Here is a 27,637-nt window from a genome sequence, read left to right as displayed (position 1 = left end):
AGTAGCGAGAGCTCTAAAAACGAGCTCACAAGAGAGCCATCATGGGTGCAAGGCCGCCAATTCCAAAGGGGGGTGCATACTGAGAGAGGCGGCATTGCAAAAAAGTAGAATTGGAAGAGGACGCCGTGCTGGAACAGAGGGAAAGGCCGAGCTCATCAGAGGGTAGTGGCCGACTGCCAACAAGAAGGGAGAGGTCTGAAACGAGCTCTAATCAGAATTTAATTTTCTGCTCTGCTGCAGGTTCTCGCTCTATCTGGAGCTTCAATGCAGGTCCCAACAAGCACAATCTGTCTGAGCTACTTACGAGCATGATCACATGTATGCAATGTGTAGCCCTGTGTTGTTTTTTATTAAGGTTGAAGGTGAGAAAGACACACCAAATCCCTGTGTTGTTTTCATTAAGGTTGAAGGTAAGAAACACATGCCAAACCCATGTCTGCATTCTTGGCCCTGAGAGAGAGAGAGAGAGAGAGAGAGAGAGAGAGAGAGAGAGAGAGAGAGAGAGAGAGTGTGTGTGTGTGTGTGTGTGTGTGTGTGTGTTTCATAGCCTTGGAAGCGGATGGGCATCATTTGCAGGATTTGATTACGAGCAGGTGACAGAGCTTGGACAAGGTCGGCAAGTGGTCAAGCCGAGGGGGCACCAGGTTTTGGGGGTCGGAGGCAGCTAAGGGTGGCGTAGGCCGAGCAGTTAGGGCGGCAACTCAAATCAAAGGGCTCAAACAATGTTGCACAGGGTGGGGCTGTAGGAAGGCATGCGCAACAAAGTAAGCCTCGGGAGTGGTATGGTTGAGCAACAAGCTTAGAGCATTGAGGTCAAAGGGCTGCTAGCAGTCGAGTAGCGCAAAAAGAGAGAAGAAGAAGAAGAAGAGAGTTTTAACGTCGTAGGACACTATCCCAAGAGACCTTAAAGATCTAGGCGGCGCAGAGAGTTGAACTCAACACCTTTTATTTGAGAGGCAAATGGCATAACCAATCTACCACACTAGAGAGAGAGAGAGAGAGAGAGAGAGAGAGAGAGAGAGAGAGAGAGAGAGAGAGAGAGAAATGAAATGAAATGAAATGTTATATTAACGTCTTCAAAAGGCCAAAGTGACCTATGAGACCAGAAAGTTACAATGCGGTGTATCTGATACAAAGTCAGATTAACAAAATAAATTAAACTAGGATAACAAAATATAAATACTGCGGGATCCTAAACTAAGCAGTACAATGTGAAGACAATATGGGAGGGGAGTAGAGATCCATCTTCATTTGCACTCTGGACGACTAAAGAGTATGGCTTGAATCTTTTGCCGTAGCCTCCTTCGAAATTGTGTAGCTCCTCTCCTCCCTCGGGGTCGTCTAGATCTCCCTAGCTCCAATGCTCGGTCTATGAGAATGCCAGTCGTGCGGGTAGACCTCTCCACTATCGCTGGTTGCTCCTCTGTCTGTTCTTCTGGGTGTACAGTATCTAGTGTAAAGAAATCTGTGATCTGTCTCTGGGGATGTCTCTCTTCACCTCTCCTCAGTAAGGTTTCTCTATGCTTGTGTAACTCAAGTAGATAAAGCCCAAGACATCTTTGATCCTCATACCTCATGACCCTAGATAGAGGCCCAAAACCTTCTCTGAATAGACAGTGAAAACGGCCTCGTATCTCATAGTACACTGTGCAATGACATATGTAATGTACTTCTGTCTCTGGCTCTAGATGGTATAAGCGGCATATTCTGTTATTTGTTGGTGTCCCTCTGGATCTGCCAGTCTCAATCTCGAGATGATGTGAGGACGTGCGTATCTGGCCAATGGCACAACGCAAACCATGCGAAAGATGCGTGTCCATATAGCTAGGTCGAATTACAAACCCATCCCCCGTGAGGTGGAGAAGATGCTCTCTATAGAAAGCCATCTTTGTGCCCAACTCTTGTAACGGCTCTATCCATGTCCTCCTCGTGTCCAACTGGATCAAATCCTGACGGATGAGTCTATTAATCTCTACCCGTGTAAGAGACCTCAAGGGTGCCTGAAGAGAGTATTGAAAAGGAGGCAACCTGTCCATGGTGAAACCATGTGTCTGAAACCATGATGTCATCTGAGCATACCAGCATGATGTATCCTCATTAAGAGCTAATTGTCTGGAGGACTCTAGAGCCACCCTGGCATATCTGTCTCTGGTAGTATCCCACAGACTGTGTACAAAGGAGACTGATCTTGTGAGCGCCTCAATCTCCATAGGGGGGGCAGCTAATTCCACTCGAATGATATCATGCGGTACAGAAACCTTGGCTCTAATCAGCCGAGAGATCATAGATACTAGGGGCTTCTCCATACGCCTCCACCCATCCTGGCCTATAGAAGGTCCCCAAACCTGCACCCCATGTAACATAGTAGAGGCAACCAAAGTATCAAAGAGCCATAACTTTGTCCTAGGTTCCTGGAACTGAACCTGTGAACACATCCTCTCCATTCCTCCCAGAGCCGCACCAGCTCTAGTTAGTCTAGTCTCTGCCGCTCTTCTCAAGGAAAATCTCGGCCCAGTAAAGACTACCCCCAGGTAAGTGTATGCATCTGTATACTCCACAATCTCCTGACCATACTTGAAAGTGGGTACTGATCTCCTGACCCATTGCGGTGTGGTGTTAAACACCATAACCTTGGTTTTACCTAGGTTAACACACAATCCACTATCCTCTGCAAAATTGCGTAGTGCATCCAACTGTCGTTGCATACCTTCTGGTGAGTCAGATATCAGCACAATATCATCAGCATATAGCAACAATGGGATCCACGTCCCTGCCAATTGTGCACCTCTGTCACCCTCTCTATCGATGTAATCAGACACCTCATCAACATACATACCAAATAGAGTAGGAGACAATGGGCAGCCCTGTTTCACTCCAATGGTAGAGTGAACTAAATCAGATACCCCTTCCGGAGTGTGTACCTGTCCCATCACTGATCTGTACAAAGCCATAATCCCCCAAATCACCTCTATGGGCACCCCCATCTCCTGTAGTCTGCGCATCAATCGAGCTCTTGGTACCATGTCAAATGCTTTACGAAAGTCCACAAAGCTACAATATATTCGTCTCCCATGTGCTCTGCCCTCCTCAATGATGGCCTTGAGTGTCAGAATATGATCAAGAGTGGAGAAACCCTTGCTGAAGCCGGCTTGACCCTTTGCTCGTACACCCTCACCCTCTGCCCAATTACTCAAGTGTTGCTCCAGGATGGATGCATACAACAACGCCAATGTGTGTCCAACCATGATAGTGCGGTAGTTCCTAGGCTCTGTAGGGTCACCAGCCTTGAAGATGGGCACAATATTAGACAATCTCCAAGTCTGAGGTAATCCCTCACACATGGCACGATTGAACAACATTGCGAGAATTTCCATCAACATATCCTTGGCATGTATAAAGTGCTCCGATACTAGACCGTCATGATCATATGTCTTCCCGGTCTTCATTCTGTCAATGGCCCTTTGTACCATCTCAGGTGTAAAGAAAGTGCTCGTAGCTGGGCAAGGCTTGGTAGGGTCTGGAAGGGGTTCCTGTCCAGGAACCGTATATAATGATGTCGCATATTGGCCCCACACCTCAGGTGAAGTAATCACTGGGGGAGGCCTACGCCACCCTTAGCTGTCGTCTGATTCTGGGATATGCCTAATTTGGGCAGGGCCAAGGAGCTTTATGTTCAAGATGTCGTCTCTTGAAATACATTGATAGCGGGATATGCTGATATGGGCCAATCAATTCACGGTTTTAGTGTATGTTAGGGGCTGTTGAAAAATGTCATCTTGGTTGGCAATGCCAAATGTTGCGTACTTCAGAAAGCACAAAAAGTGCTTGAGGAGCTTCTTATCAGGGATGCAGTCTCTTTGAATACATTGATTGCAACGTAGGGGCAATAGGGTTAGGAAAAAAGCTCTGGGTTGTTTTCAGCTGATGAGAAGCAAGGGCGCCTCTCTAGCGGATGCAAAGTGGTACTTGGCACAGCCTTGGTCGACATGTATGCCAAATGTGGTGCACTTCATAAGCACAAAAAGTGCGTGAGGAGCTTTCTGTTCAAGATGTCGTCTCTTGAAATTAATTGATAGCGAGATATGCCCAAGTTGGGCAAGGCCAAGGAGCTTTGGGCGTTTTTCAGTAGATGCCAAGCTAGGCCAGATGCACACGCTCTCGGTTGTTTCCGACTAATGCAAAGCGAGGGTGTCTCTCCAGATGCTATATTATTTCCAGAAGTGCATTGATTGCAAGAAATGTTGTACAGGGTTAGGTCAGAAAGAAAGAGAGTTGTTGCTTGAGGAGCTTCCTATCTGGGATGTATGCCAGAAGTTGGTTGAGGAGCTTCCTATATGGGATGTAGTCTCTTTGAACGCATTGATTGCAAGTTAGGGCCAGTAGGGGTAGCATGCAAAAGCTTTGGGATTTTTTCAGCCAATGCGAAGTGAGGGAATCTCTTTAGAAAGAACAAAAAGGGCTTGAAGAGATGTGCAATCTAGAAGTGAAGGCATCTCTCTAGAAAGAACAAAGAGTGCTTGAAGAGCTTTCGAGTCTAGAATGTCGACTCTGAGGAGTGAAGCAAGGGCATCTCTCTAGATGCAATCACCTACACATTGCATCTTGAAGTCGTGCGCACGTGACGGCGCTGTTTAAAAAGGATGTCGTGCTTGGCATGCCCGCTCAGAGCGCATTCGTTGCCCTCTTTGCTGATATGGGCCAATCAATTCACGGTTACAGTGTATGTTAGGGACTGTTGAAAAATGCCATCTTGCTTGGCAATGCCAAATGTTGCGTACTTCAGAAAGCACAGAAAGTGCTCTAGGAGCTTCCTATCGGGGATGCAGTCTCTTTGAACACATTGACTGCAAGGTAGGGGCAATACGGTTAGGACAAAAGCTCTGGGTTGTTTTAGCTGATGAGAAGCAAGGGCGTCTCTCTAGCGGATGCAAAGTCGTACTTGGCACAGCCTTGGTCGACATGTATGCCAAATGTGGTGCACCTTATAAGCACAAAAAATGCGTGAGCAGCTTTCTGTTTGAGATGTCGTCTCTTGAAATACATTGATAGCTGGATATGCCCAAGTTGGGCAAGGCCAAGGAGCTTTAGGTGTTTTTAAGTAGATGCCAAGCGAGGCTAGATGCAATCACACGCTCTCGGTTGTTTCCGACTAATGCAACGCGAGGGTGTCTCTCCAGATGCTATATTATTTCCAGAAGTGCATTGACTGCAAGAAATGTTGTACACGGTTAGGTCAGAAAGAAAGAGAGTTGTTGCTTGAGGAGCTTCCTATCTGGGATGTATGCCAGAAGTTTCTTGAGGAGCTTCCTATCTGGGATGTAGTTTCCTTGAACACATTGATTGCAAGTTAGGGCCAGTAGAGGTAGGATGCAAAAGCTTTGGGATGTTTTCAGGCAATGCGAAGTGAGGGAATCTCTTTAGAAAGAACAAAAAGTGGTTGAAGAGATGCCCAATCCAGAAGTGAGGGCATCTCTCTAGAAAGAACAAAGAGTGCTTGAAGAGCTTTCTAGTCTAGAATGTTAAGACTCCTAGGAGTGAAGCAAGGGCATCTCTCTAGATGCAATCACCTACACATTGCATCTTGAAGTCGTGTGCACGTGAGGGGGCTGTTTAAAAAACATGTCGTGCTTGGCATGCCCGTTCAGAGCGCGTTCGTTGACCTCTTTGCTGATATGGGCCAATCAGTTCACGGTTATAGTGTATGTTAGGGGCTGTTGAAAAATGCCATCTTGCTTGGCAATGCCAAATGTTGCGTACTTCAGAAAGCACAGAAAGTGCTTGAGGAGCTTCCTATCGGGGATGCAGTCTCTTTGAATACATTGATTGCAACGTAGGGGCAATAGGGTTAGGAAAAAAGCTCTGGCTTGTTTTCAGCTGATGAGAAGCAAGGGCGCCTCTCTAGCGGATGCAAAGTGGTACTTGGCACAGCCTTGGTCGACATGTATGCCAAATGTGTGCACTTTATAAGCACAAAAAGTGCGTGAGGAGCTTTCTGTTCGAGATGTCGTTTCTTGAAATACTTTGATAGCGGGATATGCCCAAGTTGGGCAAGGCCAAGGAGCTTTGGGCGTTTTTCAGTAGATGCCAAGCTAGGCGAGATGCACACGCTCTCGGCTGTTTCCGACTAATGCAAAGCGAGGGTGTCTCTCCAGATGCTATATTATTTCGTGAAGTGCATTGATTTCAAGAAATGTTGTACACGGTTAGGTCAGAAAGAAAGATTGTTGTTGCTTGAGGAGCTTCCTATCTGGGATGTATGCCAGAAGTTGGTTGAGGAGCTTCCTATATGGGATGTAGTCTCTTTGAACGCATTGATTGCAAGTTAGGGCCAGTAGGGGTAGCATGCAAAAGCTTTGGGATTTTTTCAGCCAATGCGAAGTGAGGGAATCTCTTTAGAAAGAACAAAAAGGGCTTGAAGAGATGTGCAATCCAGAAGTGAAGGCATCTCTCTAGAAAGAACAAAGAGTGCTTGAAGAGCTTTCGAGTCTAGAATGTCGACTCTGAGGAGTGAAGCAAGGGCATCTCTCTAGATGCAATCACCTACACATTGCATCTTGAAGTCGTGCGCACGTGAGGGCGCTGTTTAAAAAGGATGTCCTGCTTGGCATGCCCGCTCAGAGCGCATTCGTTGCCCTCTTTGCTGATATGGGCCAATCAATTCACGGTTATAGTGTATGTTAGGGGCTGTTGAAAAATGCCATCTTGCTTGGCAATGCCAAATGTTGCATACTTCAGAAAGCACAGAAAGTGCTTGAGGAGCTTCCTATCGGGGATGCAGACTCTTTGAACACATTAACTGCAAGGTAGGGGCAATAGGGTTAGCACAAAAGCTCTGGGTTGTTTTCAGCTGATGAGAAGGAAGGGCGTCTCTCTAGCGGATGCAAAGTCGTACTTGGCACAGCCTTGGTCGACATGTATGCCAAATGTGGTGCACTTCATAAGCACAAAAAGTGCGTCAGGAGCTTTCTGTTCGAGATGTCATCTCTTGAAATACATTGATAGCGGGATATGCCCAAGTTGGGCAAGGCCAAGGAGCTTTGGGTATTTTTCAGTAGATGCCAAGCAAGGCCAGATGCAATCTCACGCTCTCGGTTGTTTCCGACTAATGCAAAGCGAGGGTGTCTCTCCAGATGCTATATTATTTCCAGAAGTGCATTGACGGCAAGAAATGTTGTACACGGTTAGGTAAGAAAGAAAGAGAATTGTTGCTTGAGGAGCTTCCTAATTTGGATGTATGCCAGAAGTTGCTTGAGGAGCTTCCTATCTGCGATGTAGTCTCTTTGAACACATTGATTGCAAGTTAGGCGACATGTATGCCAAATGTGGTGCACTTCATAAGCACAAAAAGTGTGTGAGGAGCTTTCTGTTCGAGATGTCGTCTCTTGAAATACATTGATAGCGGGATATGCCGAAGTTGGGCAAGTCCAAGGAGCTTTGGGCGTTTTTCAGTAGATGCCAAGCGAGGCCAGATGCAATCACACGCTCTCGGCTGTTTCCGACTAATGCAAAGCGAGGGTGTCCCTCCAGATGCTATATAATTTCCAGAAGTGCATTGATTGCAAGAAATGTTGTACACGGTTAGGTCAGAAAGAAAGAGAGTTGTTGCTTGAGGAGCTTCCTATCTGGGATGTATGCCAGAAGTTGCTTGAAGAGCTTCCTCTCTAGGATGTAGTCTCTTTGAACACATTGATTGCAAGTTAGGGCCAGTGGGGGTAGGATGCAAAAAGCTTTGGGATGTTTTCGGCCAATGCGAAGTGAGGGAATTTCCAGAAGTGCATTGATTGCAAGAAATGTTGTACACGGGTAGGTCAGAAAGAAAGAGTTGTTGCTTGAGGAGCTTCCTATCTGGGATGTATGCCAGAAGTTGCTTGAGGAGCTACCTATATGGGATGTAGTCTCTTTGAACGCATTGATTGCAAGTTAAGGCCAGTAGGGGTAGGATGCAAAAGCTTTGGGATGTTTTCAGCCAATGCGAAGTGAGGGAATCTCTTTAGAAAGAACAAAAAGTGCTTGAAGAGATGTCCAATCCAGAAGTGAGGGCATCTCTCTAGAAACAACAAAGAGTGCTTGAAGAGCTTTCCAGTCTAGAATGTCGACTTCTAGGAGTGAAGCAAGGGCATCTCTCTAAATGCAATCACCTTCACATTGCATCTTGAAGTCGTGTGCAGGTGAGGGGGCTGTTTAAAAAAGATGTCGTGCTTGGCATGCCCGTTCATAGCGCATTCGTTGCCCTCTTTGCTGATATGGGCCAATCAATTCACGGTTATAGTGTATGTTAGGGGCTGTTGAAAAATGCCATCTTGCTTGGCACTGCCAAATGTTGCGTACTTCAGAAAGCACAGAAAGTGCTTGAGGAGCTTCCTGTCGGGGATGCAGTCTCTTTGAACACATTGATTGCAACGTAGGGGCAATAGGGTTAGGATGAAATCTCTGGGTTGTTTTCAGCTGATGAGAAGCAAGGGCGTCTCTCTAGCGGATGCAAAGTCGTATTTGGCAAACCCTTGGTCGACATGTATTGAAAATGTTGTCAAGCGGAGGGGGAAACAGGATTTCGGGGACTGGAGGCAGCTAAGGGTGGTGTAGGCGGAGCAGTTAGGGCGGCAGCTCAAGGACCAGCCAGCTTGGAGGTTGTTGGTGAATCAAAGGGCACAAACAATGTTTCACAGGGTGGGGCTGTAGGAAGGCATGCGCAACAAGGTAAGCCTCGGGAGTGGTACGGTTAAGCATCAAGCTCAGAGCATACCACATTTGAGAGAGAGAGAGAGAGAGTGTGTGTGTGTGAGAGAGAGAGACAGAGACAGAGGAGGTATATCTATCCTGATATGGGCAAAAGAATTCCCCATGATATTGTTAGTCAGTGGTTGTTGAAAGAAAATGTCGTGCTTGGCACTACCTTGGTCGACATGTATGTCTAATGTGGTGCACTTTATAAAACATAAAAGTTATTTAGTAGCTTCCTCTCCAAGATGTCGTCCGATTCCAGGATATGCCTAATTTCGGCAGGGCCAAGGAGCTTTTTGTTCGGGATGTCGTCTCTTGAAATATATTGATAGCGGGATATGCCCAAGTTGGGCAAGGAAGGAGCTTTGGGCGTTTTTCAGTAGATGCCAAGCGAGGATGTCTCTCCAGATGCAATCACACGCTCTGGGCTGTTTTCGACTAATGCAAAGCGAGGGTGTCTCTCCAGATGCTATATTATTTCCAGAAGTGCATTGATTGCAAGAAATGTTGTACATGGTAATGTCAGAAAGAAAGAGAGTTGTTGCTTGAGGAGCTTCCTATCTGGGACGTATGCCAGAAGTTGCTTGAGGAGCTTCCTATATGGGATGTAGTCTCTTTGAACGAATTGATTGCATGTTTGGGCAATAGGGGTAGCGTGCAAAAGCTTTGGGATTTTTTCAGCCAATGCGAAGTGAGGGAATCTCTTTAGAAAGAACAAAAAGGGCTTGAAGAGATGTCCAATCAGAAGTGAAGGCATCTCTCTAAAAAGAACAAAAAGTGCTTGAAGAGCTTTCCAGTCTAGAATGTCGACTCTTGGGAGTGAAGCAAGGGCATCTCTCTAGATGCAATCACCTACACATTGCATCTTGAGGTCGTGTGCACGTGAGGAAAAGATGTCGTGCTTGGCATGCCCATTCAGAGCGCATTCATTGCCCTCTTTGCTGATATGGGCCAATCAATTCACGGTTATAGTGTATGTTAGGGGCTGTTGAAAAATGCCATCTTGCTTGGCAATGCCAAATGTTGCGTACTTCAGAAAGCACAGAAAGTGCTTGAGGAGCTTCCTATCTGGCATGCAGTCTCTTTGAACACATTGACTGCAAGGTAGGGGCAATAGGGTTAGGACAAAAGCTCTGGGTTGTTTTCAGCTGATGAGAAGCAAGGGCGTCTCTCTAGCGAATGCAAAGTCATACTTGGCACAGCCTTGGTCGACATTTATGCCAAATGTGGTGCACTTCATAAGCACAAAAAGTGCGTGAGGAGCTTTCTTTTCGAGATGTCGTCTCTTGAAATACATTGATAGCGGGATATGCCCAAGTGGGCAAGGCCAAGGAGCTTTGGGCGTTGTTCGGTAGATGCCAAGCGAGTCCAGATGCAATCACACGCTCTCGGCTGTTTCCGACTAATGCAAAGCGAGGGTGTCTCTCCAGATGCTATATTATTTCCAGAAGTGCATTGATTGCATGAAATGTTGTACAGGGTTAGGTCAGAAAGAAAGAGAGTTGTTGCTTGAGGAGCTTTCTATCTGGGATGTATGCCAAAAGTTGCTTGAGGAGCTTCCTATCTGGGATGTAGTCTCTTTGAACACATTGATTGCAAGTTAGGGCCAGTAGGGGTAGGATGCAAAAACCTTTGGGATGTTTTTAGCCAATGCGAAGTGAGGGAATTTCCAGAAGTGTATTGATTGCAAGAAATGTTGTACACGGTTAGGTCAGAAAGAAAGAGTTGTTGCTTGAGGAGCTTCCTATGTGGGATGTATTCCAGAAGTTGCTTGAGGAGCTTCCTATCTGGGATGTAGTCTCATTGAACGCATTGATTTCAAGTTAAGGCCAGTAGGGGTAGGATGCAAAAGCTTTGGGATGTTTTCAGCCAATGCGAAGTGAGGGAATCTCTTTAGAAAGAACAAAAAGTGCTTGAAGAGATGTCCAATCCAGAAGTGAGGGCATCTCTCTAGAAAGAACAAAGAGTGCTTGAAGAGCTTTCCAGTCTAGAATGTCGACTTCTAGGAGTGAAGCAAGGGCATCTCTCTAAATGCAATCACCTTCACATTGCATCTTGAAGTCGTGTGCAGGTGAGGGGGCTGTTTAAAAAAGATGTCGTGCTTGGCATGCCCGTTCATAGCGCATTCGTTGCCCTCTTTGCTGATATGGGCCAATCAATTCACGGTTATAGTGAATGTTAGGGGCTGTTGAAAAATGCCATCTTGCTTGGCACTGCCAAATGTTGCGTACTTCAGAAAGCACAGAAAGTGCTTGAGGAGCTTCCTGTCGGGGATGCAGTCTCTTTGAACACATTGATTGCAACGTAGGGGCAATAGGGTTAGGACAAAAGCTCTGGGTTGTTTTCAGCTGATGAGAAGGAAGGGCGTCTCTCTAGCGGATGCAAAGTCGTATTTGGCACAACCTTGGTGGACATGTATGCCAAATGTTGTCAAGCGGAGGGGGCAGCAAGATTTGGGGGACTGGAGGCAGCTAAGGGTGGCGTAGGCGTAGCAGTTAGGGCAGCAGCTCAAGGACCAGCCAGCTTGGAGGTTGTTGGCGAATCAAAGGGCTCAAACAATGTTTCACAGGGTGGGGCTGTAGGAAGGCATGCGCAACAAGGTAAGCCTCGGGAGTGGTACGGTTGAGCAACAAGCTCACAGCATTGAGGTCAAAGGGCTGCTAGCAGTCGAGTAGCGCAAAAAGAGAGAAGAAGAAGAAGAAGAGACTTTTAACGTCGTAGGACACTATCCCAAGAGACCTTAAAGATCTAGGCGACGAAGAGAGTTGATCACAAGACCTGTTATTTCAGCGGGAAATGGCATAACCAATCTACCACACTTGAGAGAGAGAGAGAGAGAGAGAGAGAGAGAGAGAGTGAGAGAGAGGAGGTATATCTATCCTAATATGGGCAAAAGAATTCCTGATGATATTCATAGTCAGTGGTTGTTGAAAGAAAATGTCCTGCTTGGCACTACCTTGGTCGACATGTATGTCTAATGTGGTGCACTTTATAAAACATAAAAGTTATTTAGTAGCTTCCTCTCCAAGATGTCGCCTGATTCCGGGACATGCCTAATTTGGGCAGGGCCAAGGAGCTTTCTGTTCGAGATGTCGTCTATTGAAATATATTGATAGCGGGATATGCCCAAGTTGGGCAAGGCCAAGGAGCTTTGGGCGTTTTTCAGTAGATGCCAAGCGAGGATGTCTCTCCAGATGCAATCACACGCTCTGGGCTGTTTTCGACTAATGCAAAGCGAGGGTGTCTCTCCAGATGCTATATTATTTCCAGAAGTGCATTGATTGCAAGAAATGTTGTACATGGTAATGTCAGAAAGAAAGAGAGTTGTTGCTTGAGGAGCTTCCTATCTGGGATGTATGCCAGAAGTTGCTTGAGGAGCTTCCTATCTGGGATGTAGTCTCTTTGAACGCATTGATTGCAGGTTAACGCCAGTAGGGGTAGGATGCAAAAGCTTTGGGATTTTTTCAGCCAATGCGAACTGAGGGAATCTCTTTACAAAGAACAAAAAAGGCTTGAAGAGATGTCCAATCCAGAAGTGAAGGCACCTCTCTAGAAAGAACAAAGAGTGCTTGAAGAGCTTTCCAGTCTAGAATGTCGACTCTTAGGAGTGAAGCAAGGGCATCTCTCTAGATGCAATCACCTACACATTGCATCTTGAAGTTGTGTGCACGTGAGGGGGCTTTTTAAAAAAGATGTCGTGCTTGGCATGCCCGTTCAGAGCGCATTCGTTGCCGGCACTCTTTGCTGATATGGGCCAATCAATTCATGGTTATAGTGTATGTTAGGGGCTGTTGAAAAATGCCATCTTGCTTGGCAATGCCAAATGTTGCGTACTTCAGAAAACACAGAAAGTGCTCCAGGAGCTTCCTATCGGGGATGCAGTCTCTTCGTACACATTGACTGCAAGGTAGGGGCAATAGGGCTTGGACAAAAGCTCTTTGTTGTTTTCAGTTGATGAGAAGCAAGGGCGTCTCTCTAGCGGATGCAAAGTCGTACTTGGCATAGCCTTGGTTGACATGTATGCCAAATGTGGTGCACTTCATAAGCACAGAAAGTGCGTGAGGAGCTTTCTTTTCGAGATGTCGTCTCTTGAAATACATTGATAGCGGGATATGCCCAAGTGGGCAAGGCCAAGGAGCTTTGGGCGTAGTTCGGTAGATGCCAAGCGAGTCCAGATGCAATCACACGCTCTCGGCTGTTTCCGACTAATGCAAAGCGAGGGTGTCTCTCCAGATGCTATATTATTTCCAGAAGTGCATTGATTGCATGAAATGTTGTACAGGGTTAGGTCAGAAAGAAAGAGAGTTGTTGCTTGAGGAGCTTTCTATCTGGGATGTATGCCAAAAGTTGCTTGAGGAGCTTCCTATCTGGGATGTAGTCTCTTTGAACACATTGATTGCAAGTTAGGGCCAGTAGGGGTAGGATGCAAAAACCTTTGGGATGTTTTTAGCCAATGCGAAGTGAGGGAATTTCCAGAAGTGTATTGATTGCAAGAAATGTTGTACACGGTTAGGTCAGAAAGAAAGAGTTGTTGCTTGAGGAGCTTCCTATGTGGGATGTATTCCAGAAGTTGCTTGAGGAGCTTCCTATCTGGGATGTAGTCTCATTGAACGCATTGATTTCAAGTTAAGGCCAAGAGGGGTAGGATGCAAAAGCTTTGGGATGTTTTCAGCCAATGCGAAGTGAGGGAATCTCTTTAGAAAGAACAAAAAGTGCTTGAAGAGATGTCCAATCCAGAAGTGAGGGCATCTCTCTAGAAAGAACAAAGAGTGCTTGAAGAGCTTTCCAGTCTAGAATGTCGACTTCTAGGAGTGAAGCAAGGGCATCTCTCTAAATGCAATCACCTTCACATTGCATCTTGAAGTCGTGTGCAGGTGAGGGGGCTGTTTAAAAAAGATGTCGTGCTTGGCATGCCCGTTCATAGCGCATTCGTTGCCCTCTTTGCTGATATGGGCCAATCAATTCACGCTTATAGTGAATGTTAGGGGCTGTTGAAAAATGCCATCTTGCTTGGCACTGCCAAATGTTGCGTACTTCAGAAAGCACAGAAAGTGCTTGAGGAGCTTCCTGTCGGGGATGCAGTCTCTTTGAACACATTGATTGCAACCTAGGGGCAATAGGGTTAGGACAAAAGCTCTGGGTTGTTTTCAGCTGATGAGAAGCAAGGGCGTCTCTCTAGCGGATGAAAAGTCGTATTTGGCACAAACTTGGTCGACATGTATGCCAAATGTGGTCAAGCGGAGGGGGCAGCAGGATTTGGGGGACTGGAGGCAGCTAAGGGTGGCGTAGGCGGAGTAGTTAGGGCGGCAGCTCAAGGACCAGCCAGCTTGGAGGTTGTTGGCGAATCATACGGCTCAAACAATGTTTCACAGGGTGGGGCTGTAGGAAGGCATGCGCAACAAGGTAAGCCTCGGGAGTGGTACGGTTGAGCAACGGGCTCAGAGCATTGAGGTCAAAGGGCTTCTAGCAATCGAGTAGTGCAAAAAGAGAGAAGAAGAAGAAGAAGAAGAGAGTTTTAACGTCGTAGGACACTATCCAAGGAGACCTTAAAGGTCTAGGCGACGAAGAGAGTTGACTCAAGACCTGTTATTTGAGAGGGAAATGGCATAACCAATCTACCACACTTGAGAGAGAGAGAGAGAGAGAGAGAGAGAGAGAGAGAGAGAGAGAGAGAGAGAGAGAGGTATATCTATCATGATATGGGCAAAAGAATTCCCGATGATATTGTTAGTCAGTGGTTGTTGAAAGAAAATGTCGTGCTTGGCACTACGTTGGTCGACATGTATGTCTAATGTGGTGCACTTTATAAAACATAAAAGTTTTTTAGTAGCTTCCTCTCCAAGATGTCGCCTGATTCCGGGATATGCCTAATTTGGGCAGGGCCAAGGAGCTTTCTGTTCGAGATGTCGTCTCTTGAAATATATATCGATAGCGGGATATGCCCAAGTTGGGCAAGGCCAAGGAGCTTTGGCCGTTTTTCAGTAGATGCGAAGCGAGGATGTCTCTCCAGATGCAATCACATGCTCTCGGTTGTTTTTGACTAATGCAAAGCGAGGGTGTCTCTCCAGATCCTATATTATTTCCAGAAGTGCATTGATTGCTAGAAATGTTGTACATGGTAATGTCAGAAAGAAAGAGAGTTGTTGCTTGAGGAGCTTCCTATCTGGGATGTATGCCAGAAGTTACTTGAGGAGGTTCCTATATGGGATGTAGTCTCTTTGAACGCACTGATTGCAAGTTAGTGCTTGGAAAGAAAGTCGTGTGCACGTGAGGGCGCTGTTTAAAAAATATGTCATGCTTGGCATGCCCGTTCAGAGGGCATTCGTTGCCCTCTTTGCTGATATGGGCCAATCAATTCACGGTTATAGTGTATGTTAGGGGCTGTTGAAAAATGCCATCTTGCTTGGCAATGCCAAATGTTGCGTACTTCAGAAAGCACAGAAAGTGCTCCAGGAGCTTCCTATCGGGGATGCAGTCTCTTTGAACACATTGACTGCAAGGTAGGGGCAATAGGGTTAGGACAAAAGCTCTGGGTTGTTTTCAGCTGATGAGAAGCAAGAGCGTCTCTCTAGCGGATGCAAAGTCATATTTGGCACAGCCTTGGTCGACATGTATGCCAAATGTGGTGCACTTCATAAGCACAAAAAGTGCGTGAGGAGCTTTCTGTTCGAGATGTCGTCTCTTGAAATACATTGATAGCGGGATATGCCCAAGTTGGGCAAGGTCAAGGAGCTTTGGGCGTTTTTCAGTAGATGCCAAGCGAGGCCAGATGCAATCACACGCTCTCAGCTATTTTCGACTAATGCAAAGCGAGGGTGTCTCTCTAGATGCTATATTATTTCCAGAAGTGCATTGATTGCAAGAAATGTTGTACACGGTTAGGTCAGAAAGAAAGAGAGTTGTTGCTTGAGGAGCTTCCTATCTGGGATGTAGTCTCTTTGAACACGTTGATTGCAAGTTAGGGCCAGTAGGGGTAGGATGCAAAAAGCTTTGGGATGTTTTCAACCAATGCGAAGTGAGGGAATTTCCAGAAGTGCATTGATTGCAAGAAATGTTGTACATGGTTAGGTTAGAAAGAAAGAGAGGTGTTGCTTGAGGAGCTTCCTATTTGGGATGTATACCAAAAGTTGCTGGAGGAGCTTCCTATCTGGGATGTAGTCTCTTTGAACGCATTGATTGCAAGATAAGGCCACTAGGGGTAGGATGCAAAAGCTTTGGGATGTTTTCAGCCAATGCGAAGTGTGGGAATCTCTTTAGAAAGAACAAAAAGTGCTTGAAGAGATGTCCAATCCAGAAGTGAGGGATCTCTCTAGAAAGAACAAAGAGTGCTTGAAGAGCTTTCCAGTCTAGAATGTCGACTCCTAGGAGTGAAGCAAGGGCATCTCTCTAAATGCAATCACCTTCACATTGCATCTTGAAGTCGTGTGCAGGTGAGGGGGCTGTTTAAAAAAGATGTCGTGCTTGGCATGCCCGTTCAGAGCGCATTCGTTGCCCTCTTTGCTGATATGGACCAATCAATTCACGTTTATAGTGTATGTTAGGGGCTGTTGAAAAATGCCATCTTGCTTGGCAATGCTAAATGTTGCGTACTTCAGAAAGCACAGAAAGTGCTTGAGGAGCTTCCTATCGGGGATGGAGTCTCTTTGAACACATTAGCTGGAAGAAATGCGGACGTGGCTGCCAGTCCTGGAAAGTGCAGAGCGGCTGACACGTGACAGCTGTACGGACCCCTGTGATTTGCGGGGGATTTTACGGAAGGTCTGGCTGCTTTTCTGGCTACGCTACTGGACGTGCTTTTCCTACGCATGATTAGAGAAAATAGCCAAGCGTTGGTGGAGAGACCATTGCATAGAGAACAATGTTGATCCTAATGCTGCAACTTGGGATTATCTTATGACCCAACTTAAGAAGAACTATAAAAAAAAAGTTTATCATTCAGACCGTATGAATGAGTTTCTTGATTGTACTCAAGGGACCAGAGATCTGGAATCATACTACAATATTTCTTAAACTTTGTCAGGTATGCTCCAGCAAGGATGACTCAAGAGGTTAAGGTAGCTCAATTTGTGTCAGGACTACATAATCCTATGAATACTAGACTTCAAAGTCTTCGTCTTACCAATTTTGCAGATGTCCTTGATGCAAAACAACCTTGCAAATCTGTTCACAAAGGCATTGCCTTGGGAGAAGTTTGAAGCTTTCTACAAATCTTTGGGCTTGCTTCCTTGCAGGCATCCTGTAGGGATTTTTGCAATTTGCACTGATGCTTTTTGGCCATTTTTGAGAACTAGTTGCCTTTGGGAGAGTTTGCTTTTGAGTTTAACTGCTTTTCGGGCTTTGCTTTTGCGGCTTCCCTTGTAAGAATAAAAGGACCCTAAGGGCCTCACTCTTCAGATCATCTAGACGCAGAGTCTACGAGCCAAGGACCCCTATGGGAGTTGCACTTTGCTCAAGATTTAATATAATAAAGAAATACCGAAAGGGGCGCCAAGTTTTGGGGTCAATACCTCTGGGCATGGAACTACGCCGAGCCGTGTCATCTCGAACTGAACTGTGATTTAAAGTTGTGAAGTATTTTCAATGAATCTTTCTCGTGTCACGACAGCTTCTAGACTTGGGGTGCCCAAGTCTGTGACAGTGGTATTAGAGCATGAAGCGTGTGCTTTTCTCAAAGCATACCGGTCCTATACCTCAGGGCACGAAACTACGTTGGGCCATGTCGTCTCGAATTGAAATGTGATTTAAAGTTGTGAAGTATTTTGAGTGACTCTCGTGTGTCGTGCCCGATTTCCGACTTGGGGTGCCCAAGCCCGGGACAGTGGTATCAGATCATCAAGCGTGTGCTTTTCTCAAAGCATACTGGTCCTATCAAAGAGCGGACACGGCACTTGGGCATAACTTCGAAAGTTATTATTAAAGAATATTCGTGGCGGACCCTGAACTTATTAGGCACTCCCACCCTTACATCATCGCGCATCGAGCGTGCTCCCCTCTTCATCGCTCTGTCTTACAGGGCATAAGCCATAAAGAATCCCAAATTACACATGGGTTCTCATGGAGAATATGACAGAGATAACACCTCTCAGCGGGAAGGCAAAGAAGAGTTGAAATCCGACATGGGGAGTGAAGAAAAGAATGAAGATTTGGGCAAATTTTTTCGACGGAGAAGTTTGCCAAACCGAAGTACAAGCATTAACTACAGGTTGACACGTGTGTGAAAAGATTGATCAAGTACCTCAGAAACCCAAGATTTGCGAAACACCTGAAGAATTACCCGATTGTCCATTGTTATGTCCCCTTCGTGCTTCTTTGGTATTCCAAATGGATTCTAGAATCCACTTGAGTCTAGACGTGTTTGTAAAAATATTTGTTTCTTTATCCTTACCATAGATACTCTGAAGTTCCAAACCATCATTTCTTTTTACTTTCTACTAAGTTCTAGATAGCACACAACACTTTCCTGTATAGGGAGATTCCACAATCCTAAACTCTTATTTTGTTGCATCTCATGGATTCTAAATTACATTTCACTCTTGATATGACTACAAGAGGCTCTTTATAAACCCAGATTCTACACCTTTTATTTCATTGTTTGGCATCATAACGCATTCTTATACTTTATTTTGTCTATATGCTAATCTTTCTTTGTCATGATTGTGTCTTTTTTGAAGGTCATGGCATTCACTCGCAACAATTTCAAGCAAGTAAAAGGCTTAAAGTGACTTCAAAGCAGAAAACTTCCGGTCAACCTCAACTAGGTTCAAGCTCAGAAGGGCACTCAGGTACACTAATGTCTTCTCAGCAATTTTCTGCACCACGAAGCCCATGCCTTCAAGCAACACAGCTTTTTAGAGGTCATCCTCGTTCTTCTCGTCGGGAGCTTCTTGCTGCAGAACAATTTCCTCGTGAGCCGTCAACTGAGCTCACTAGAGAGCATCACTAGAAGGAGCCAAAGGACAAGAGTATAGAACCCACACCTTTAGGAAAAGCAATAACCCTTCAAAGCTCAAAAGAAACACATATTTGGGGTAATGTTCCTGCAAAACCCAAATATGAGCATGCTTGGGCGTTTTGCATTGGGTATCATGGGGATCAAAAGCACTTGATTGATTCAACAACTCCTTTTTTAATTGTTGCCAAACATAAAGGACCTTCAAGTGATGTCAATAAGTTTACTCTTGCTGGGCGTATCGATAAAGTACAAGAGCACAAAGGAAAAAACAGGATATATTTTCTTGTTCAACGCAATGACTCAACTCTCCTTGCTGTTCTTGTTCTATTGAAAGACTTTGAGATCACTGAAGTGAATCCTGTAAGCACAAGAGACTTGATGATTGATGCCATGCAAACACGAGGCTTGGTAAGAATTCAATTTTTATTGTTCCTTTTTTATCTTTTGTGTTTTAGCTTGAAATATTCAAGGAACTTCATTGTTTATGGTTGTAGACATTTGGGAGAGCCTATACTGAAGTGATGGAGAGCTTTTTTGGCTCAGAGAAGACATCTTCAAGCGACTACATGGAAGAAGACGGAGAGGAGGAAGAAGATTCAAGTTCTTCTAGTGATGAAGAGGTTCAAAGGGACATGCCCCCCTCAACAGTGATGCAAACCCCTGCTACAAGCAATAAACAAAGAAAAAAGTCAGGTAAACCAAAAGAGTCTAAGTTTCTTCCTGAATCAAGATTGTTCCATCTGGTCTTGGTGTCCCTTTACCTGATACAAGAGATTCAAGCTCTTTAAATGTTTCAGAGAAAGGGTTAAACAAAATAACATGGTAGATCCTTTGTTGATATTTTTGCCCATAAGTGTAATTGAACGTCCACCTGTGGATCCTTCCACAGGAAAATGACCCTTAGAGGTTCGTGCAGTTATTGAGCAGCATGTTCATAACCTAAAGTTCAAAATGAAAAACAAGCCAAATGCCATTGTGTTACCTTTGCTTGTTTTGGTGGATAGACAACAGTGTCCTACAAAAAATTCTTGGGTAAAGGCCAATGCTGAGTCCTATACATATTGGGTTCTTGGGGGCACTCACTCTTTGATTGTGAAGCAAGAGCTTGCTGCAGAGTATGAGCATGTGGACACATACAAAATGGCCATGTGCTGGGTGTACGCTGGCTTAACAGATGAGGAGGCAAAGGTTCTTGCCCTTGACCATAACATTGACTCGGACTTTTGTTTGGAGATGTCTTTCATTCAAAAGATAAGATTCTTTCATAATGAGTGGGTTGATACCATAAAGCATGGTGGAAAAGTCGATGACAATTTTCGAGTAGCACTTTGTGAAAAGTGTGGCCTTGAAGTGAAAAACAAAGGTGGTCGTGGAGCAAGTCAAAAGCTTAATACTAAACAATATGACAACTATTTTCAACTTGCCTTTCGAGATGGAGAAGTTTGGGACTTACAAGAGGAGATCTTCAAGCTACATGAGCAGGGAAAGCTAAAGGGTCAAAAGCTAAGCAAGTCACATGAATCTTTCAAAGGAAAAGGTGTCTCAAAAGAGATTCACCAAAGCCCATCCCCGAAGATATGAAAATAGCACCATGGAGACAATTGCAAGGAATACGTGAAAAATCATTGATTATTGCTATACTCTCACATGTGAAGGGTGGAAGCATCTCTCTTAGAGCAAATGGGAGAAGAATTTGAAAGGTTTGTAATTATATTGATTTGAAATACTCATTGATGTTTTTCTTTCTATCATGAATAATATTTCTCTTTGTTTATCATCAAGCAAAAGACCATGTTGCTCATGCAAAGAATAATGATAGAAAAATGGAATTGCTCTAATTGGGACGAGGTGGTGCAGTACCATCCAGACTCAAGCAAACCCCATGTGTTGGAGAAGTACATGTTGTTATTTTCTAACACGGTGAGTTGTTCCCCTTGGTTATAATTTCTTGTTATTTTAACTATGTCTAAAATACCTTGGTATTTGGCAAAAAATGACTTTGAATATCTTCTAGTATTGCTTTTGATTATTGTGGAATCTTGTGATAGCTTTCTTACATTACATTTATGTGGCTTTGGATTCCAGAATCCTAAGGTGCCCCTTTAGTTTTAAAATCTTAAATCAATGTCCCATTTGCTGGTTTTGGGTTTGGATTCTAGAATCCCAAGAAAACCATTTGGATTCTGAAATCCAAAGTTCAAGTCTTTTTATTTTGTGGTTGGATTCTAGAATCCAATGGATTATTTAACTTGTGATTTATTTCATGGGTTTTAAAGCTTATTCTTTGAGGATTCTAGAATCCACCGGCTTACAAATTATAAAATAAACTCTAGTTAGACTTCAAACTTATCTTGTTTTAATTAAGTCTTTTCCTTTTCTCTTATATCTTTGTTGTGTATTCTAGAACAAAGATCCACGGGTTGCCATCAAACAGATCCCTCTCGACTTTGAACAGTTCTTGTCACGGTGTTGTCTTGAGAGGTGAAGGAGACAACAACCCCAAAGCTTTGAAATCACTCTTGGTCTCTCACTTTATATTCCGGATAATGTAGACGAGTCTCCATCTCATTGGTGTGTTCATGAAGGCAGTGTTGAAGAAATGAACTCATTTGTTACCCCACGGTCTTACACACTAGCCATTGCAGATGCTCCTTATGGTTTTAATGCCCCAAACTTTGTCAATGATGATATAAAGTATGGAGTATCTGTCTATAAAAAAGTTATAGAGGCTTTTGGAAAAATAACTACTTGTGACTCTTGGTCACTAGTATTTTTTCATGCCCATGATCAAATTACTGCAGCGCAAAAAGCTTTCACTGACTCAAACATGACATGTCAAATGTTAACATGGTAAGTGAAACCTTTGAGGTTTTATACTAGTAGTAAGGTGTTATTTTTTGCTTTCTTCTTACATCTAAGCTATTTTTCTGCAAGATAAAGCCAAACATTCATGGATATAAGCTTGATCGCCTTTCTTGGGCTTGTGAGTTTTCTACCATTGGATTTTACTCATCTCTAGGTGTGCAGAGTAAAGGATTCATATAATTTTGCGGTGAAACCAAATTGCACAAATGTTTTTGAATGACTAGGAGTCTGCAAAAAGTTCAAACATATCGGTGCAGATGTGCAAGGAGTCATAAATCCATATCAAAAGCCTCAATTTTTAATGATGGATTTGATTGATTTACTCTCAATGAGAGGAGAATGGGTAATGGACCTCTTTGCGGGGACAGGCATTACAATTGTTAGTGCATTGAAGAGAGGCCGAAATGTGGTTGCGGTGGAATGTGATCCACTTCAAGTTAAATTTATTGAGCAACGAGTCACAGCTCTTAAGGAGTTACCAGATGAGTTCCAAGAGGAGGGAATGAAAATCAATTGACCAATGCACACACTAATTACACACTAATGAATGTGCGCATTGGCCAATCACATTGGTCAATGCACACACTAATCACACAATAAATAGTGTGTTAACACACACTAATTAGTGTGTTAGCACACACTAATCCCAAAAAAATTAGTGTGTACGTTGGCCAATCCAATTGACGGAGACACACACTAATTACACACTAATTAGTGTGCGCATTGGCCAATCACATTGGTCAATGCACACACTAATCACACAGTAAATAGTGACACTAATTAGTGCCAATCCCATTGACCAATGCACACACTAATCACACACTAATTAGTGTGTACATTGACCAATCACATTGGCCAATGCACACACGTATCACACACTAATTAGTGTGTGCATTGACCAATCACATTGGCCAATGCACACACTAATCACACACTAATTAGTGTGTGTTAACACACACTAATTAGTGTGTGCATGGCCAATCCCAAATTTAACATATTAGGTTTTGCAAGTAATAATTTAACAAATTTGACAAATTTAACAAGTTTAGATTTTGCAAGTAACTAATAATTAACAAATTTAGGTTTTGGTGTGTCTTTACTTACATTAATTAGTGTGTGTATTAGAATAATGCACACACTAATTAGTGTGTAAAGAACACATGCACTAATTAGTGTGTGTAATTAGTGTGTGTGTATGCATGTGTGTGCATGAGTGTATGCATGTATGCATGTGTGTATGCGTGTGTATGCCTGTGAAAAAATAAAAAAACATAACAACAAAACTTACATGGAATTGAAGAGCTTGTTGTGAGAGGGTCGGAGAGTGGAAGAGTAGAGATGGTGGAGAGTAGAAGAGTAGAGATGGAGGAAGAGCTTAAGGTTGTGAGGTTCGCGCTCTCGGCTTCTGTGGAGAAGACGATGCAATTCGAATTTTAGGGTTTTGAATTTCGCGGGGCACGCGGGTGTCCCTATTTATAAAAAAATTTGAAAATTGAGTTTCCGCTCATATTACCGCGAGCATTACCTCGTTCATTACCGCAACTATTACCGCGGCACAATTTCGGCCCATCCACACAGATGGCCACGTTCTGACATTATTACTATTGATTTCCAAAATCTATTGGTACTATGTTTTTTATAAAATGTATATAAAATAAAAGTATTTCTAGTACTTTGAAAATGATATTTTTACCTAAAAGTTTTGGTTACCATGCATGTTAAATTTATTTATTTTTATTTTTTATTGATATTTTATTAACATTTTTTGGTAATTTGATTTTAATTAGTGTATGTAATTTATTAATGTAGGTTGCTTGGGATGATTTTGGCCCCACTGAACCGGATAGATCACGGTGGTTGGCCGAACGATTACCATGCCCATGCGTGCGGTGCAAATGCGCCATTGCTCGACTTCGACGGATATGCTTGAGCCATGTAGAAGATTATGGACTATGGGATGATCCTCGCAAGCATGCACGGATGGAAACAAATGATCCGCGAATTGTAGCGGCTATTGACGTCACACCTCATTGGCGTGTGGTTGGTGGAGGAGGGGAAAGGAGGGTGGAAGAGCTCATGCGCCAGGAATCCATTAGAGAGGGAGGAAGCACATCAAATCAGCCAACTGTTGCTCCCTTTACAAGTGACCACATCCCATCTCCTTACGTGGATGTAGAAAACGACCATTTGCATAGAATGGTTGAGGATCTCCTTGTACGAGAGGAGGAGCATGAACCAGAGTGTGCATGGGAAGAAGCTTCCGAAAGAACGAGGAGTGAGCTACTCGATTCGGCACACACCGCACTATATGATAGATGCTCTTACTCCATTTTAAGGACATCTCTCGAAGTCCTTAACCTTCAAGCGATGTTTGGATGGAGCAATGCTAGTGTCGACGCACTTTTGAGGTATGTATACAGATTGTGAAGGATGCTTGCAAAATTGCATAAATTAGCTTCTAATGTACTTTCTTCTTGTGATAGGTTGCTAGGAAAGATGCTGCCAGCTGGCAATCACATGCCAGAGAATAGACGAAAAGCACGTGAAGTGGTGACTGCATTAGGGATGGATTATGATCGCATTCATGCTTGTGTGAACGATCGTGTCATCTTTCGTAATGAGCATGCCGATTGTGACACATGTCCATCGTGTGGGGAGCCTAGGTTCAAAGAAGGAATGCAGAGCAACAGAATTCCACATAAAGTTTTGATGCATTTTTCACTCATCCCTCGCATCCAACACATGTTTAGATCGAAGGGTACGAGCGAGCTTTTGAGTTGGCATGCAAAAAATCGCTCCACAGATGGTATTATGAGAGTGCCAGCTGACTCACCAGCGTGGAAGCACATAGAGGACACATGGCCAGAGTTCAGTGATGAGCCTCATCACTTGAGGATTGGGTTAGCTATATGGGATCACATAATTGGTAAGAAGGATTCATTGGGTGCTAGGGAAGATTTAAGAGCCATGAGACGTCTCCCCCCTTCAGTCACGCCCCGCATGGGGGAGCGGGGAAAGATGATTCTCCCAAAAGCACCGTGGATATTGTCAAAGGCAGACCGAGAGCGGACAAAGCAAGTTATTGCATCCATCAGAACTCCAACGGGATATATGCGGTCACTCAAAGGTGCTTTCATAAAAACCAAAAAGGGTGGCTTCACTCAATTTTATGGATTGAAATCCCATGATTGGCATAAAATCCTTTAGGTAAGAGTAGAACAGTTTGTGGTGTCTATGTGTCCTTATATATAGGTTGACATTCACTAAGATGTTTTATTGTTTGTAGTTTGTACTTCCCATAACTATTAGTGGTTATGGGGATACTAAGGTGAATGCTGCAATATTCAAAGTGGGTGAGATTGTGAGGTAATGGGTTTTTTTCAAGTACTATATCATGTTGTGCATGCATGAACAATGGAATTTTTTTTCATCTACTATATTATTTGTGCCCTGTAGATTTGTGAGCTCCAAGGAGAGAAGTAGAAGCCATACCAGTAGCCCATTAGCTAGCAGTAGAGGCAGTGTGTGCTATTGAGGATGCATTCCCATGTACAATCCTTGTTAGCCAAATACACCTATTGCTTCACCTTGTTGAGGAGATTGCCATTTGTGGGGTGGTTCACTCTAGATGGATGTTCTTCTTGGAGAGATTCTTGAAGACTTTAAAGGATTTTCTTAGATTGAGGTCACAACCGGAGGTATGCAAAATCAATACAATATAGATAACATTTATACGCTATGGAGTTACTAATAAAAAATATGTGGTTTTAATGTTTTCAGGCGAGCATGACAGAAGGTTGTGTGGTGTAAGAGGCATTTGTGTATGTCTCACAGTATCTCATCACAGTTGATCCATCATTGCCTCGTCTGTGGAGTGAAGAAGAGGATCCTAAGAAGCACTCAACCATTCCCAGTGGAAAAGGCTCACTCTTGGTCATGGATAGAGAGTTTCATGCCATAGTCAACAACTACCGTTTACTCAATGCCACTATCATGACCAAATGGGTCAATATGTACTTGGAAGCTCGCGCAGCTAGAGAAAGGGATAGAGATGCATGGAAGAGGTCCCATGGAGGTAGACGTGCACCTCCTTTTCCTAAAGAGCTTGCAAAATATCCTGATTTGATTCAAGTAGAGTGGATCCATAATGCCATGACCAATGCCAAAGCACAAGGAGAACAAATAAGCCCTAAAGAATGGGAGTATGCGCGAGGATGCTTGCGCAAGGTGAGTGTGTATATGTTATGTATGCATGTATGCAAATCACTTAATGAAATGCGATGTAACCTCTTATGCATTGTGATTGTAGGATCTCATTTTCAACTCCATTTGGTCCGAAGGCTGACATTTTCGCACCCGCAAGATAGATGAGCGTCGGACCACTAATGATTGTGACGTGATGGGAAACTTTGACACAACAACAGATGAGGTCAGATATTGTGGTACTATAGAGAGAATAATCAAAGTGGATTTCAGATTTTTTCACAAATTCCTCTTTGAGTGCCGATGGTTTGCGGGTGAGGTCAAAAGACATGAAAATGGGCTCATTATGGTGGATTTCACCCAATTCCATCGGGAAAAAACTGACAACTTGGTGTATCCTAGTAGTTGCGAGCAGGTAATTTAGGTTATGTGCAATTAACTTAAATTAAAAATTTAATATATGTATATCAGCTTATTCTTTGTGTGTGATGTACAAGTCTTTTATGTGCCATGTATATATCAAAGAAGACTTTGGTATGTCATTCCAATCACGCCGCGGGGTAGATCTATCTTTGCAGAGATGGACATTGAGCCAGTAATTGATCCCATCATACCATCACCACAAGATGCAGAGGAAGATGTAGTAGAAGTTGAAGAAGGTCAGCCAAGCCTTGCAAATAGTCATCTTGAGGAGGAGGAAGAGGGAGAAAGCGATGATGATTCTACAGGAGGTGATGGAGAGGAGGAAGAATCTCTAAACTTGTTTATTGATTTAAATACTATGGGTCTAAATATGGATCCTAGTGCTTGTAGAGGTCTTATACAAAATGAGAATTAATAAAACTCTTCATTCTTTCACTTGGTGTAGTATATGATTAATTTGCAAATGTTTCGTTATGTGCTTATGAATAGTATTTGTAATGGTTTTGTTGTGACTTCAATGATAAATATGTATAGAATCTTTAGAGTGAAAGAGAGATTAAGTGAAGTGAGCAAGCATTCTGGAGAGTGTAGGAGCTGTAGTGTGTAAATACATTTTGAGTTGTATTGGATTTAAATAGTAACCCGCGGGGGGAGAGGGAGGGGAAAGGGGGTCTATGGCCTTAGCGGTAATGGGCGCTGCAATATTCGCGGAAATACACACGGTAATACAGGCGGTAAAATGCCGCTTGAACAACAAAAGGGCTTCTCTCTCCTCATTTTGAATTTCTCTCTCTTGTTTTGCGGTAATGGCCCGCGGTAAACACCACGATCTCTCATAGTGTGTTCTCAGGGCATGGCACTTCCCTTTTCTCATGTGCCAGCTCTCGTCAACCGCATCACTCCAGGGGGGATTTGTTACCATATACATGTGGTAGTGATGTGTGTGAACATACTAGGACCGCGGGGGCATTTTTTCCCTCTTTAGGAGGTTTTTCTCCCTGAGCATTGTATATATGCCCATCACTCTTGTCATAATAATCAATATCTAATTCTCCTCAATGATTTTCCCATATTAAACTGATCATTTAAAATGGGGAAGTGCCAAGGGAGACAAAGGTAGAATATTGGTTAAGTTAGCAGACCGGCCACAATAGGGATCCAAAGGAGGGAAAATAGGGATCCAAAGGGGGGGCCATCTGCACAAGAGCTATGTGCAACAATGGACTTAAAAGACCCTAAGGTTCAGCCCATTAAGACTTCCAAAATGCTAAGGTTCCAAATTCAAAGGTTGTGTCCAAAGGTCAACATTAGGGAAAATTGGATGCTTTGTGTGTGTCCCAAAAGTCTTTGTCAATCCCTACATAGGAGGGGGCGAGCCCAAGAAGTAGGGGATGAGAGAGAAACTCACACACACATACACAAGATCCCTTTGTACACAAGGGGAAAGAGGGACACATGTCAGCTCCCTAGCCC

The 27,637-nt window shown here is 43.9% G+C and overlaps 4 protein-coding genes across 4 annotated transcripts; all 4 read left to right on the top strand.

The window, feature by feature from the left end:
• Positions 1-19,628, top strand: LOC147445598 (uncharacterized). Its single transcript, XM_086525057.1, has 3 exons — positions 1-318; positions 18,393-19,081; positions 19,168-19,628. Exons 2-3 carry the CDS (start codon positions 19,052-19,054, stop codon positions 19,459-19,461), a joined length of 324 nt encoding a protein of 107 aa, XP_086381183.1. The 5' UTR covers positions 1-318; positions 18,393-19,051; the 3' UTR covers positions 19,462-19,628.
• LOC147445597 (uncharacterized) lies at positions 19,569-20,368 on the top strand. The gene has a single exon (XM_086525058.1). The coding sequence runs from the start codon at positions 19,625-19,627 to the stop codon at positions 20,252-20,254; it is 630 nt and encodes a 209-aa protein (XP_086381184.1). The 5' UTR covers positions 19,569-19,624; the 3' UTR covers positions 20,255-20,368.
• On the top strand, positions 20,369-22,055 carry LOC147445596 (uncharacterized). The gene is made up of 4 exons (XM_086525056.1): positions 20,369-20,593; positions 21,078-21,154; positions 21,263-21,367; positions 21,872-22,055. Exons 1-4 carry the CDS (start codon positions 20,465-20,467, stop codon positions 22,053-22,055), a joined length of 495 nt encoding a protein of 164 aa, XP_086381182.1. The 5' UTR covers positions 20,369-20,464.
• A 1,609-nt stretch (positions 22,056-23,664) lies between these two features.
• Positions 23,665-26,527, top strand: LOC147445595 (uncharacterized). The gene is made up of 4 exons (XM_086526073.1): positions 23,665-23,946; positions 24,022-25,236; positions 25,319-25,765; positions 25,848-26,527. The coding sequence occupies exons 1-2, from the start codon at positions 23,735-23,737 to the stop codon at positions 24,743-24,745; spliced, it is 936 nt and encodes a 311-aa protein (XP_086382199.1). The 5' UTR covers positions 23,665-23,734; the 3' UTR covers positions 24,746-25,236; positions 25,319-25,765; positions 25,848-26,527.
• Positions 26,528-27,637: the final 1,110 nt, after the last annotated feature.

This window comes from Adiantum capillus-veneris, chromosome 12, assembly GCF_014529385.1.
Source record: "Adiantum capillus-veneris isolate H3 chromosome 12, ASM1452938v2, whole genome shotgun sequence".
Classification (NCBI taxonomy): domain Eukaryota; kingdom Viridiplantae; phylum Streptophyta; class Polypodiopsida; order Polypodiales; family Pteridaceae; genus Adiantum; species Adiantum capillus-veneris.
The sequence above is the reverse complement of the archived record's forward strand: the minus strand, read 5'-3'. Positions and strand labels throughout refer to the sequence as shown.